At 36.6% G+C, this 15381-nt stretch overlaps 1 protein-coding gene across 1 annotated transcript in view; it reads right to left on the bottom strand.

The window, feature by feature from the left end:
• Positions 1–15381, bottom strand: part of LOC108970332 — a 125162-nt gene that overhangs the window by 31238 nt on the left and 78543 nt on the right. The window contains exon 6 of the mRNA XM_018935660.1: positions 13595–13760. Within this exon, the coding sequence (XP_018791205.1) occupies positions 13595–13760 (166 nt within the window). The remainder of the gene's footprint in view (positions 1–13594; positions 13761–15381) is intronic.

Raw genomic sequence — 15381 nt, 5'->3', positions numbered from 1 at the left:
ACACTTAATTTTTTCGAAAAACAACATTACGTTAACGTCTATAAACAATGCCTTCTGACTACTAGGAGGTCAAGAAACATATTACCGATGTGTCTTGGACCTATGCATAGGACCCATAAACAAACGATAGATCGGCCGAATATCATGACGAAGCTGAGCCGAAACCGAAAAAAAAACTAAGCTAAGCAGGTGAAAAATCAAGTTTATGTTGGCAGTATGAAAATTTGGTATTTGGTAAAAATGATATACATTAGTGTCTCTCTACTTATGTTTCTCAGTCTCTCAACTGAGAGGTATGAGCTATATCATATGAAGTCAACCAGTGGGCGAAAACTCTATTCTTAAGGTATAACTATTTTTAGATACCTTCCACTACTACTTATTTCGTCATAATGCAAAATGATAGGGGTACGTTCTGGTATTACTTATTATTATTCAACAGCAATACCATCTCATGAAGTTTGGTACGGACTGGTTCATCAACTGGTCTATATAAATTGTGCGCGGAAACGAATCGATAGAGAACTTTTATCCAGATTAATAAAATATTTATGCTTGCCGGAAGTTTGTTTTCCATATGTCAGTCAATGTGAGTTTGACAGCTTTTTGTGTACGTTTACGATTTTACTTGTCATTTTGTCATGGCTATGGAAGGGAGCCATTGATAGCTACTCATTTAAACTGGCCAATGAAAAATTACAGAAATAATGCTTGAAAAGCATGAGGTTTACATCAGTGAGATAGCAGAAACTCTCAACTTCTCAACTTTTGGGTTAATGTTTTTAATAGGAAAGGTGTCAATGCCAGACTCGTACTAAAAGTGCTTATTCTTTTTAAAAAGCGAGGTAGATTAGAGATCGCAAAAGAGATGCTTCATAATGTAGCTGAGGAACCCATATTTATCAAATGCATCATTTCTAATGACGACACGTGGTTTAAGACCATCACATCGAATCGCTCCAAAACTGAACCGAAACCAAAAATAAATACAAAATTCGGCAAAGGCACTGTGAGCCATCCTAACAGAGGCTAATAACATAAGGCATGCTTGTATTGACCCTAGGATTATATTTCGAAGGCATTAACAAATATATGTATTGGAATACGAGTAATATAGCTTTTTGGCAATCCGGGACAAATTTGATTCGATTTATTGAAGGAAATTATTAGTAAGCGCATTATCTCGCGTCGTGGGCCTGTGGAATGTCCTCCAAGATCATGTATTTCAACACCGCTGGACTATTTTTTTTTCTTTTATTTATGTGAAGTCGCTGCTCTWCGYAAATAAGTCTGAGGCTACGGATGTCTTGAGAGCGGATATTCAGCGAATGGTCGCAAAATTTSGCCTCTACGCTGTAATTCATTAGAGCCAGCCGCGGCTGTCACTTGCCCGAATTATATTAAAAATATAAGGCAAAATCTGGTATTTATAATAAATCTGAATTCTCGGTCTCAACATTAAATTACATGCGTGTTATTTCCTCTAAAAAACCACATTACTAAAAACAACACCCTTTATTAACAGTATTGAAATATACACATTCACGCACCTATATATGGAATTAAAAAGTTATGCTGCCTGTCAAGCCTCCGCTCACCAGCTCACAGGATTAACCTGTCTGAATAMTGTCATTTGTATATATTTTTTGTTTTGCCGCTAATGCGGGCTGGCTGTCGCAAGAAAAACATTRCTATGCACAAAAACAAGCTGCCAACTAATCCACTTATGGCTTCGGCAAAACATCGACAGAAAGCCAAACAACAACAACAAAGTGTGTGGCGATAAAAGGTGGGTGTGTGAAAGCTATTAATTTGTAAAAGTGTCAATTAATAGCGGCAGTTTGGGCCAGCAAGTTGAGGTGTGTGRACCAGACAAGCCAGCGCTCCGTGAATTTACGACCGAAAATAAATTAGTAAACAAGCGGATGTATGTATGTATGTATTTAAGGGGTACCCCCTAGAATTTTGAAAAATTCGGTTTTTTTTGCTATATATTTAAAGTTTAGACCTTTAAGAACATATCCTCCAAAGGATTTTTAAAAATTAATATTATTTGAAGAGCACAAATTATTTYAAAAGAACAGTTACTTTATGACTTAGACTGCCTGAAATTTGACTCACTTTTTTGAACGCGTTTTTCTCAAAACTACTTTTTTCCACACGGTACCGGCATTATCTCAAGTTCTATANAAATATATGTATTGGAATACGAGTAATATAGCTTTTTGGCAATCCGGGACAAATTTGATTAGACAATATACAACGAACCGAATTATCACTGATTCCAATGATACTCCTAAACTTTTGTCAAACTTATTATAATGAGCTGAAAAAGTAAACTGATTGCACTGGAACATTCGAAAGCTTTTTGCGGTTGAAGTGATTTCATAAAAGGCGATAAAGCAATGCAATGGGTCAATACAATTAAGGCGTCGAAACACACAGTGAATAAAATGTTGCTTTCTAAGATAAAGTTACCTAGACTATACCATATTTTTAAGATAGCTTTCAGATGTATTTGAGATAGTAAACATTAAAAATTGGTGAGACCCTTTGAAGCTGCAACCAGCGTTTTACAGTCCAATGAAGGCAACTAGACTTAATAAACTTGCGAAATTAACCTTCCCCACCTCCATATACACAAATAAATAATTATTTATATTAATTTAAATAACGGGTGCTTTTTTAGACGTGTGGTTTGACGCAGTCATTTTTTCGGAGGCTGTTTATTTGATTTATACTTAATTTGGTTTACCACTCATAATGAACACACTCATACAAAACTATTAAAGAAATAATGATTCGCTGCGGCCAATATACTGTCGACATAATCGCCCACCAGAGTCGGAAATTCGAGCAATTATGGATCAACTTCACACTATGTTAACACATGTGGATAATTCACATCCTCATAAGCGATTCGCGAATTGAAGCCGGAAGATCAACAAGCACGTCCCACGTCCCACGTCCAGTGAATGAGCCCTTAACGAGATCGCTAACGGTCCAGACTTTGAGAAAAACATTTTGTCCAGCGATGAAGCTCACTTTTGGTTGAATGGGTATGTTAATTAAAAAAATTGCCACATTCTGGATAATCCGTAAGCATTTGTTGAGCAACCGTTACATCCTCGAAAAGTCACTGCTCTGAGTGCCCAATGGACCGACCAATGATTTCATAAATCCCACATTCGTTCATAAATGAAGTCGACCATAATGTTCCATGATTAATGACTTTTTCGTGACTGAATTTCGGAATGTTTATGTGGATTACTTTTGGTTCCAACAAGACGACGCCATACAGCCAATGAAATAATCAATTTATTGAAGGAAATTATTAGTAAGCACATTATCTTGCGTCGTGGGCTTTTGGAATGTCCTCCAAGATCATGTATTTCAACACCGCTGGACTATTTTTTTTTTTTTGAATTTCTGTGAAGTCGCTGCTCTTCGCAAATAAGTCTGAGGCTACGGATGTCTTGAGAGCGGATATTCAGCGAATGGTCGCAAAATTTGGCCTCTACGCTGTAATTCATTAGAGCCAGCCGCGGCTGTCACTTGCCCGAATTATATTAAAAATATAAGGCAAAATCTGGTATTTATAATAAATCTGAATTCTCGGTCTCAACATTAAATTACATGCGTGTTATTTCCTCTAAAAAACCACATTACTAAAAACAACACCCTTTATTAACAGTATTGAAATATACACATTCACGCACCTATATATGGAATTAAAAAGTTATGCTGCCTGTCAAGCCTCCGCTCACCAGCTCACAGGATTAACCTGTCTGAATACTGTCATTTGTATATATTTTTTGTTTTGCCGCTAATGCGGGCTGGCTGTCGCAAGAAAAACATTGCTATGCACAAAAACAAGCTGCCAACTAATCCACTTATGGCTTCGGCAAAACATCGACAGAAAGCCAAACAACAACAACAAAGTGTGTGGCGATAAAAGGTGGGTGTGTGAAAGCTATTAATTTGTAAAAGTGTCAATTAATAGCGGCAGTTTGGGCCAGCAAGTTGAGGTGTGTGGACCAGACAAGCCAGCGCTCCGTGAATTTACGACCGAAAATAAATTAGTAAACAAGCGGATGTATGTATGTATGTATTTAAGGGGTACCCCCTAGAATTTTGAAAAATTCGGTTTTTTTTGCTATATATTTAAAGTTTAGACCTTTAAGAACATATCCTCCAAAGGATTTTTAAAAATTAATATTATTTGAAGAGCACAAATTATTTTAAAAGAACAGTTACTTTATGACTTAGACTGCCTGAAATTTGACTCACTTTTTTGAACGCGTTTTTCTCAAAACTACTTTTTTCCACACGGTACCGGCATTATCTCAAGTTCTATAAAACCGATTTACTTGAAATTTTGTGTGAACCTTCTTTATATAATCCTTTGTTATTCCTAACAGCATCGTGTCAAAATTTTTGTTTTAAATATTTCAAAAAAAAATTCAGGAATTTCAAAAAAAGCTTAAAAATTTACTTTTATTTTCAGGCAGTCGCCATTTTTCAAAAAAACAAAAATTTTCGTGTTCCCTGAGGTAGTTACTATAACAGCATTCATACTGATTAAGAATTTCTTTTGATTTTTTTTTTTTCAGACCACCAGGAGAGTCAGGATCAATGTCACCAAGATGCGCCATTAGTTTTTTACAACTCTCCCCCCTCCCCTCTAATTATTTTAATTTTTATTATTTTTTTGTAAATTTTTTTTTTCTGTATTCTTAAGATATCAATAAAAACACCATAAAAAAATGGACACTAAAAATATTTTTTGGGTTTTTTTTTTTTTTTTGTTTTTTTTTTTTTTTTTTTTTTTTTTTGTTTTTTTTTTTGTTTTTTTTTGCTCTTCTCTCCCGCTTGTTTCAGCGTTTTGGCTTTATTTTGAAGCGGTCAAAAAGTACTTTACACGTTGTTGCACAATTTATGATTGTGCAGCGTGCAGACGCTTCCTGTTGCATTTTTATCGCCGCCACGTTTTAATGCGGTGGCGCTGTGTGCGCGTCTGCCTTTCTTGCTAGTTGCCTTTTTGCAGTTGATTTTCGGTTTGCTATTTTAGTCCTTGGTAGATGCTGGTCGCAGCTGCACAGCAAAGTAGTGCTCATAAAGGGACACACTCTCATTCTCACTGATAACCCAATAAGCCAAACAACAATAAAGAAAATAATATTCTAATATTCAGTTAGACCTAACAGCGCGGGAGAGGTTCGGTTCGTGAGAGACGCCGGAGGGACTTGATCAAGTGACACTGTGCTTAGAACTTGTAGAGCTGTTCAATGGACCCAAAATCTACAATGGATCTTGAAGAGGTCTCTATATGATATAAAGTTAGATCTAACCAGCGCGAGAGCGATTTAGTTCTTGGGAGACTCTGGAGGAACTTGAAACAGTGGTGTATGCTTTGAACTTGTAAATCAGTTCTTTAGTTCCAAAGTCATCAATGGCACTAGAAAAGTAATATAACCACATGACCCACCTGACCTTTTCCAAATTTCCAAAATTTGTCTCATACATCGCACTACCACTGATGATAGTCTGATTTATGTTGCCTTTGAGGTTCGAAAGACTATTTCATATTAGCAAATAATTACCTAAAATTCTCAAGAAATATCTGGTCGCTGAAATTTCACAATCTCGATAACCTACTTCAGTTACTCGAGCGAGAGTTAAACAAACTATCACTTAGTTCAACCGAAATATACACATTTTTAATTATTCATATTGTCGCCGCTAAAACTTTAGATTTCCGTTCAAACAGAAGTGTTCTGACCTGTAATATGATTTCAATCATTAACCGCCATAACTCCAAAACCGCTTCAAATAGTTTCATCTCCTTTTGTCTCGAAGTGGGACTCATACAGTTTTCTATTGCTCACTAGGATCATTACCGAACCAACAAAAAACCCACACACACACGCACATATGAAAAAAAGCCAACATTTCCTCCTAGAAAGACCTGTTCAACAATTGCGCCCACAATTGGTTTTCTTGTCTAAGTAAACCTTTTTATCGACGGCAAGTCTGCGCGCATGTTTTGCAGGTGTTAAAACAAAAGCAACCGCAGGTCCCGACCCCACGACCCAACAGCTCACCTGTTCATTCAATCAAGCCGCCTAACTGCCGGAGCCTTAGCACCTAACCAAGGAAACGCTTTACGCCCAACAGCATACAGGTTATGTGTTAAGGACAGCAATTGTATTCAGTGCCCTTGTCGGCGGGCTTCACACTTCGCTAGTCAGCGATTCACGTGCTTGGCGGTAACAGCGGCGCGCAACAGGAAGCTCAAAAGTGCTCGAATGCATGCTTGACCAAGAGAGCAACGAATTGTAAGTAATTGCTCTTGAGCATTTTTTGTTGCTGTTGTTAGAATTATTGTTGTAGTTGTTTAACTAGGTATAGGAAAATGAATTTCATTGTTTTTTCAACAAGATAAAGTGGAACATTTTTCGCAACTTTTATATGTATGTACCCCTCAATTTATGTTGTGTGTATGGAGTGAATTTTAAGTATTTTCATAAAACGACTTAGAAGATATTTGGTGCATTTAAAGCATTGCTTATTGCCACGGAACCGCTATTTTTCTACGAAAAGTTAAACAGGCCTGACGCAAGTATTTATTGGCATTATTTTGTATTGGCAGTCTCAAAGATTTTGGCGAATCGAAAGCRTATTTCGCTAGTATATTCTCGAATCTCGAATAAGCGCTATGTAATACAATGTTAAATCGCCGGAAATTTAATAATATCTATTGGTCAAAGTAAATCGATAAATACTTATGTGATAATCCGTTCAATTTACACTAAGAAGACCTTGCTCGATTACTGACTTAAATCATTCATACAGTCTAACCCAGCCACTTCAAAATTAGAGAGGGTTAGGTCTATCAGGCCACAAACTTAGCTATACGATGTAACCTCTGATAACAATTAATTTGATTGCTCATCTTTATTGGCCATTTAATATCACATCAGTGGACGACCAGTCTTACACCACGATGTTGGTTTGCTAAATTTTAGATTAGGTTAAACAGGTAGACCATAAGCCACGCATAGACCGGTTTTGGTACTTTGCGGAACCAGATAGAGTTCAGTTACTAGGCCTTTGAGGAATAGACGTCCTTTAGGATGGATGCGCCTAACGCAAATTTGAACAGACTCCGCGGCCTCCCTACCGATATCTCCTCCAGTGTGGTCCTAGTCTTCATGGGCTATGACACCTGTGCGTTGTAAAGCTGGTTTGGCAGTAGTAATACAGCCAACGAGATCAGCTCCTCAGATCGCTGTGCCTGCCGATAGATGACCTCGAATTCCAGAGATGTTTGGACTGATTTGTGAGTACGCTTCGTTCCTTTTTTKTCCTAACTGTTGATAGATCAAATTCGCGGAAAATGAAGACCACTGCGAGACAGTGTAAAGCTCCGTGAAGGTGAATTTTATAGTTTCAAATGAGAACAAATTGTGCTATTTTAGTATTTTAGAAAATAAATCCAAAAAATATCGTTTGTCGAACACAAGTAAACCAAGGTAAGTTTGAGATTTGGTGAGGACTATAATTTGAAAGCAACTTTAAACAGCCGATTTAGTCTCTCTCTCTCTGGTATTAGCACGCTCGCATACCCTTTACGGTGGAGCCAACTTATTGCGCCAATTTAAGCTAATTGGTTAAGTAAGGGTTACGAATGAAACCTCAACTGAAAAAGACTCAAATAAATAAAGCACTGAAATCCTTAAATCAATATAATTTCTATTATTAGTCTCGTTTTGTAAAAAATTTCCACTACAAGGAAATTTGTTGCTAACAAATTATACTTCGGAAATCGCGTGCCACTTGTTACTGTAATAATTTTACAACAAAAGAATATGCTTTCCACGATAAGCCTTAGCTACACGAGCATATACACACATACAATCAAACCAAGGTACGCGTTGCAAAACGAAATCCCTACCTAATATGCAGTACATATTTAGACCCCTAGGCAAGGGTCACTTTAATTTAGTGCCCGGTTAATCGTCTAGCTTTTAATTGCTCCATTTTATTACACTTTTYTGCTTCGCTTGTAGCCGAGTTGAAGCGTTTCATTGGCGTTACTTCATCAGTTTGGCAAACCGACATTACCATATCGAGACCGAAATGCGAATGCGAATCATTCTACCATACCGACAGGCACACGAACCTGCACATTATATGGGCGCATATAATGCATGTGCCGGCTCGTAAGAATTTACAGCTTTTTGGGGCACAAAACGTTCGCAATGTCACGCACCATTTGCGTGCCAAAATGTGTGCAAATTACTGTGTATTTGTACACAAACAAGTCTACCAGCCTATGAGGGTCACTAGTAGTGGTCAGTGATTTCTCAATATTAGTCATTTGCTGTTGGGCCCCTGGCTAAGGCTAATGTACTGCTGACCGCCCGACTTAAAATTTTATATTGCTCATTTTGCATTGCAACATGTGATATTGTACCGTTCTAAAAGCAAATGCTATTGAAATACATAAGGTGTCTACTTAATGGAGAACAAAAACTAAGGTTATTAAGCACAGGGTTGCAAATTGTTTGTGCGAGAAGTGGGAATCTTTGTCACCCATGGTTGTACTTACATATGTATAAAAGAAACTGTAAAGCAAGTCTTTTATAACCCATTAAAATTCGAATATTTTGTAGCGAATGGCAGCCGCTTTTTTAAAGGTCGTCCAACATAGTTCAATGTTTTATTTCCGCTTAATGTGCCAGTTTTACGATGTTGTACAAGAGTTTATGACAACTTGACGCCAACGATTTTTTCCTCTTATCAATTACGATTTAAAAGTATTGTGTAAAGGACAAAAAAAAAGTGCATAGTTTTGTCTTACAGAAATGTAGAGCGTGAAGCACGACTCATTAGTTTTCAAATATTAATAAGAATTGCTTCTAAGAGTTACATAAGAGAGGATTGAATATGTTCAAAATACTCTCTTAAGCTAAGAAGTCTGTGTAGCGTAGTTCTCTTTTCGAATTCTTTCAGAAGGCTCCAAAAATAAAATTTGAATAAGTATAGAGAAAGAAAGATTGAACCAGAAGACCATACTACAAGGTTTGTCCGAATAAAAATAAGACAAAAGTTGATTAAAAAAAAATGTATTGAACCAATCGTTATAATTCTTTAAAATCTTTCAAAATAGGTTCCCTGCGTCGATGCAGCGCCGCCAGCGCAATTTCCAAGCATTGAAGGCATTCTCCGGAATAGCCTTGAGAGCCGAGGTGCATGCTGCTTAGATTCCTTCTATCATCTCAAAATGCTTGCCTTTCATCGATCTTTTCAGGCAAGGAAACAAAAAAGTTCAGTATATAGGGCGGCAGCGGAAGCGTTAGGATCCCAACCTTGGTTAGGTAGCTGCTCACAAGAAAAAGCAGGGGCGTTGTCGTGGTGCAACTTACAATCGGATGCGATGTCTTGTCGAACCCGATTGACCCTTCGCTTGAGTCTCTTGAGGACTTCCATTTAAAACTTGGCGTTGACGGTTGGTTAAGGAGGAAGAAATTCATGGTACACCATGCCTCTGATGTCAAAAAAGACAATGAGAATCGTTATTCCCTTGCTTGTGACTTTTGGAACATTGCTCCTTTGCCTCGGGATCATACACAAAGATACATGACTCGCCACCTGTGGCAAAATTCAATATTTGCCAAAAATCAGCAGATTTAGATACTTTATACTTCATATAATTTTTACTAAAACCAAAAAGTAAGTTCTTTCTTTCCACCAAAACAAGTCTTAATTTCTTACCCCCAACAAAACAGCAAGCTTTTGCATTACCATTTCGTCAAACACCTAAATGGCCAATTGTACTTAAATGAGTACACTTTTTCAAATATAAAATAATACAATTCGCAAGATCAAACAACAGATGGATTCACATCGTGGTGCAACCAATAACTCTGAACCGCATTATATCGGTTATGGTATGAATAGCAAATAACGGAGGTAGAGAAATTGTGCGAATATATATATATATAGTATATGTTGAAAGGTTAATATACATATATAGTATACATAAGTACATACAGTTATGCCATACAATAGCTAACTACCATACACACAAGCAAAAGTTCAACCACACCGATACACATTGTCTACACCACGCGAAATTATGGAGGTGGAGGCATGCTATGCACCACTTCTCTACATTCCAGCCCGAATTTGAAGTTAGCTGAAGCGAATACTTGTAGATATTGGAAAAGTTTTCCGTTGATTTTTAATATCACAGGTGGGTGTAAATAATTTATGGCATTAATTTACGTCTCATAGCCAATCGTGCGAAGAACCAGCAGCCAAAAACCGAAAACTAAAACACACGGCCCCTGCAGCACGTACAACAACGAACTACGCACGAGTATATACATTCATATGTACATATATTTATGAGGTGTGTTCAAAAAGTACCGCGAATTTTGAATTTTCGCGGGTTACGTATATTCGAATTTCTAATTTTTTGTGGCGTTATGTTGGTACTCATGTCTCTCACTTATGCCGGCAAGCTCGGCCATTTTGAATGTTCATTTAATTGTTGACAGCTGTTTTGCTAACACATCTTAGATTTTTACCTATTCAAAAAAAAAAAAAAAATGGATCAAAGAACCTGTATCAAATTTTGTATGAAAAACGAAATTAAGTGCGCGGATGCATTCCGAATGTTGACTGTGGCATATGGAAAAGCTACCTTGGACCGAAGCAACGTTTATCGGTGGTGCAATGACGGCATCGAAGGAGGAGCTGAAGAAGATAAAAAAAAAATTATTTTTCGAAGTGCTTCGAAGATTGGAAAAACTGTTGACACAAGTGTATAATATCTCATGGGGATTACTTTGAAGGGGACAAAATAGATATTCATGAATAAATAAATATTTTTTGAAAAAACACAAAATTCGCGATACTTTTTGAACACACCTCGTATTTACATGCATAAACATATCCAGAATAGAAGTCAAGCTCGGGTCACACATCCACGGCAACTTCCCTGCGATGAGCACACATGCCGCAAAGTTGGGGAAGAGCAGTCAGCGGAGAGTGTTTATGCATGCCGGTGGCTCGGTGAATACATTTATTGGTGAGCTACCGTGTTTCGGTGCGTKATTTTCAGCCAAATTGTAATCAGATTAATTAATTTAGAGAACTTTTAAAATATTTCTGATTTCATTTATATATTTTTTTTAATTTTTTTTTGATGTTATAGCGTTTAGAACATTGGCCGTTAGTAAAAAGTGCCGGAAGGTATTGATTTTGAGTGTGTTTAATTTTGTCTGGTATTTAACTGATTGTCTCGATAGATATGAATAAAAAATCAGCTGTATAAGCCAAATTGTTATATACATATATCAAGCTATAGTCAAATATTTATAATATTTCCTTTAAAATAATTGTAGGGTTAAGATAGAGAACCGTTCTTCCTTAATATTTTATCGGAGCGATATTAATCAAACTTTACTTACGCATAACCTCGATGATAAAAGWATATGGAAGTCTGGTCAAATTTTATGATTTTTCCAATAATATCGGATCTTTTCATATTTCTGTTCAAACTTCAACTTGTTTTTTTATTTAAAATGTACTTTAGTGAACCAGATATGTACCATTTTGATCGACTACTCTTTGCCGTTTTCCGCTAGAGACATTTTTCTATCAGTGTAAAACTTTTCTGGTTTCTCGGCGAAAAACTGAAATAAACAGTTTTTACAGGCTTCTCTTGAAGCCAATTTTACTCCATTAAGGGAGTTCTGCATTGGCCGAAACAAATGGTAGTGCGATGGTGCAAGATCAGGGCTTTATGGTGTATGCATCAAAATTTYCCAGCGAAGCTCTCCCAGGCCATTCTGTGGATCAGTTCTGGACATTTTTTYCGAGTGCTTGCTTCAATCTCATCAGTTCTTGACAGTAAAATATAGAATCAATCGTTCGACCAAGCTGGAGCAGCTCATAGTGGATGATTCTTTTCCAATCCCATCAAACGCTCAGCCTTTCGAGTTCATACCTGGCTTTGCGACCAAATGGTGGGCTTCACCACGCTTGGACCATGATCTTTTTTGCAACTTGATGTCGTATTTGACACACTACTCGTCTCCTGTTCCCATTTGCTTCAGAAATGGTTCGATTTCATTTCATTTCAGCAAAGAATCGCAGATGTTAATTCGATCCATAAAATTTTTCACAGACAATTCATGTCGTGCTCTTTGTAGCCAGCCTTTTTTAAATGGTTCAAAGCCGTTTGATGATGAATTAAGTTAAGCAGTGTAACTTTCTTTCAATACGAAAGAACTTTTTGACTTTTTGACTACCCAATATATTATCACTTGCAGCAGCTGGCAACTCTRTTGCAAAAAGAGGAAAATTATCGTAGATAGATAGACGAGAATGCCCGCGATCTTGGATCTATTGTGTTCTCCCCTAAATCAAACATGGAAACATGGAGCCAAGGACCTTTAAAGGCTTTCTCATTCACTTTATATTTAACACATAATTTTGGGAGTAACTTTTTTCCAGATGGCAAGTCCTTATCAAAAACGCTTACCGCAACTTAATATTTTCAAAAGTTGACAACTCTACAACATAACTTCATTAAGTTAAGAACTTTTTAGACTACTGCGTTTTCAAGTTTTATTTCCTATCGACAGGTGGCAACCCTAACTTCACCAAAGTTAAGATCTTTAGAATAATTTCCCTTAGATAACCATATTGTATTGTTTTTTTCACCTGTTCCCAGTACCTTGCACCTRAAACCGATTGAACCGGTTGAGATTCCATAATGAAGCAAGACCCTTCATTTCTAAAATATTCCCAATTGCCCCAGTGTGCTGTTATTTCTTGCTGCCGACGTCGGAAACGTACGCACACACTATCGCTCATATACACACACACCAACACAAATATATGAGCGCATTTGTTCCAGGTGAAAACTTTTGAAATTTACCTCGATATTRCGGCGCCCAAGCGAAGTTGTTGTTCAAAAGTGATGCACAAACATACATACGTTGCTAAAAACATGKGCATGTATARGTATATGTGAATATACATATATACAAGTGCAGTCAAAGCGTAACGGAACTAGCCCAACATATGCATGTATATGGTATATATGTACTTGAAACAGGGTTAGGGAAATTAGTTATTTTCTGCATGAACAGCTCCAAACGCCTTCCCCTTTTCAAAAACATATAAAGGGAATTTTGACTTTGCGCTTAAGAAGTTAAGTTTTTAATTTCCGCGTTCATAAATCAAAATCCCGAACATAAATTAACTGCAAACGAAAACATTGCTGACGAAAACAGCAATTAGTTGAAGATTGTGCATAAAATCGCTAAAAGGGATATGCCCTTAAACCTCCACAGGAGCAGCAGATGAATTGAAAATTTTCATAGAAATGCTGTTTTGCAAGAAAATCATTTTTTTGTTCCATTTAAGGAACATTTAAGRTACAAATAAAATAATTTCTAGAATATGAATATTCTTAAATTATACACTTTTAGTTCCTAATTTGCATTATGCCCACATTTAATCCACCTTTGTACTACTTAAACGTGCTTTATTATATTTGCCTTGCACTTACCTATGCTTCTTCGATTCCCTCGGTTTATTGTCGTAGTTCCGCTGATGAATCTCATGGTTATCATAAACTTCGTGCATGTTGGCCAAGGAGCTGAAGGGATTATTGTAAATGTTCGCAGAATGATGATGACCATCATGATGGTATGAGCTGTGCGAAGTGAAATCGTCTGTAGCGAAGCAGAGGAGCGAAAGAAAAATAAATATTATAATTAATCAAAGGGAAACTAATAGGTTAGCACAATTAAATACGTGCATATGCGCAGTTAATCTAATTAATAAAGTTTCTTATATTACTTTACGGAGGGCTCTTAGAGCTAAACCGCTGGTTAATTTTCTATGAACCCTGTATGAAATTGCATCGATTTTCTTTTTTGAAATTAACGCTGAACAGAGCACCTATCTTAAGTTTACTATGAAATTTGTAACATACAAACTGGAGCTTTGGAGGACCTATAAAATATGTATGATGTCATCCGCCTAAGAAGCTGGATAGGTTTATTGATGTCCGTCTATCTGTTTGCCTGAATACACGAGAATTAGTCCCTCATCTTTTCTAAATATCGATCTAATTTTCGCTACGTCAATATCTCTGAARGAAGTTTCTCATTTGTCGGCATCGCCGAAATCGAATCACTGACCCATAGAGTTGCTATACAAACTCAAAATCAAATTCACATTCTTACATGGAAATCGTCTTTRTTTGCTAAGATATCTTCACGAGATTTGAAGACGTTTATTAATCAATCCAAAGAAATTATCTTCGCACAAATTATTCAAATCAGAGTACTGTAAAACTGCTAACCTATAAAGTAACCGATAAACATTTATTCTTGTATGGATTATTTTTATTCGTGCAGGGKATTTTTGATTCGGGATAACCGAAGTTAACGTTTTCATTGTTATTCCATAATTAAAACAGCACACYTTACATCCCTTAATTTCTCACTGGGTACTCAAATTCATTGCCTACATGGCTACATTAAAATATTACGTACACATAAAAAATTTGAAGGCTTATGGCAAATACGGGTTATTACTGCATTATTATTACCTTCACTTTTACTAAGAATTTTATTATATTTCCTGGCATCGCGTAAGTCTCTATTACCGTTTACGACAAGGACATATAATTTCAGAAAAATAATTCTCCTTTGAGTATAAATCTGCCAGCAAATTGAACCATCTGCACAAACAWACACATTTATTATTTACATTTGCTGCACATCTTTGTAAGCGTCTGCTGTAATTCCAGCGCCCACGCCCAGCCTTTCTCGTGCTCAAAAGACAGTTGAATGTCATACGGAGTAATAGAAAAGCTGGAATCAAAGCAGGTACCAGCAGTTGCTCAATTTTACTATTTCATTGGCCATGAAAACTTGTATGTAGATACCCATACCCCTGTATCTAAACATTTTATTCGTCGTACAAGTATTTGTCGGTTTAGATGTAGACATAAAAATTTGCAATTTCATCATATTGGATGAAATGACCACTGGAAATGCTCAGAATTGGCGACTTAACAAATCAGATTGCTTATTTGTCTCGACAAAGGAAGCAACCTTAGGCCAGAGCAGTGGAAAGATTTTACAAGTTGAAGTCATGTTATTGGTACGAAAGTTATAAATATTTATAATTAATCGGTTAATCGATTGATTATTCGTATTGAAGTCGTTTATCGCTTAAGTTTTAATCATGTTTTTTGTTGGAAAAAATAAATTATCGATTTATGGCTGACTTTCGATTAAAATTTTAGAGATTTTAGTARTTTTTTCATAAATTATTTTAAGA

This window comes from Bactrocera latifrons, unplaced genomic scaffold (genome assembly GCF_001853355.1).
Source record: "Bactrocera latifrons isolate USDA-ARS-PBARC rearing strain unplaced genomic scaffold, ASM185335v1 scaffold_3, whole genome shotgun sequence".
In the NCBI taxonomy this organism is placed as follows: Eukaryota; Metazoa; Arthropoda; class Insecta; order Diptera; family Tephritidae; genus Bactrocera; species Bactrocera latifrons.
This window is presented reverse-complemented; position numbering and strand designations above follow the sequence as displayed.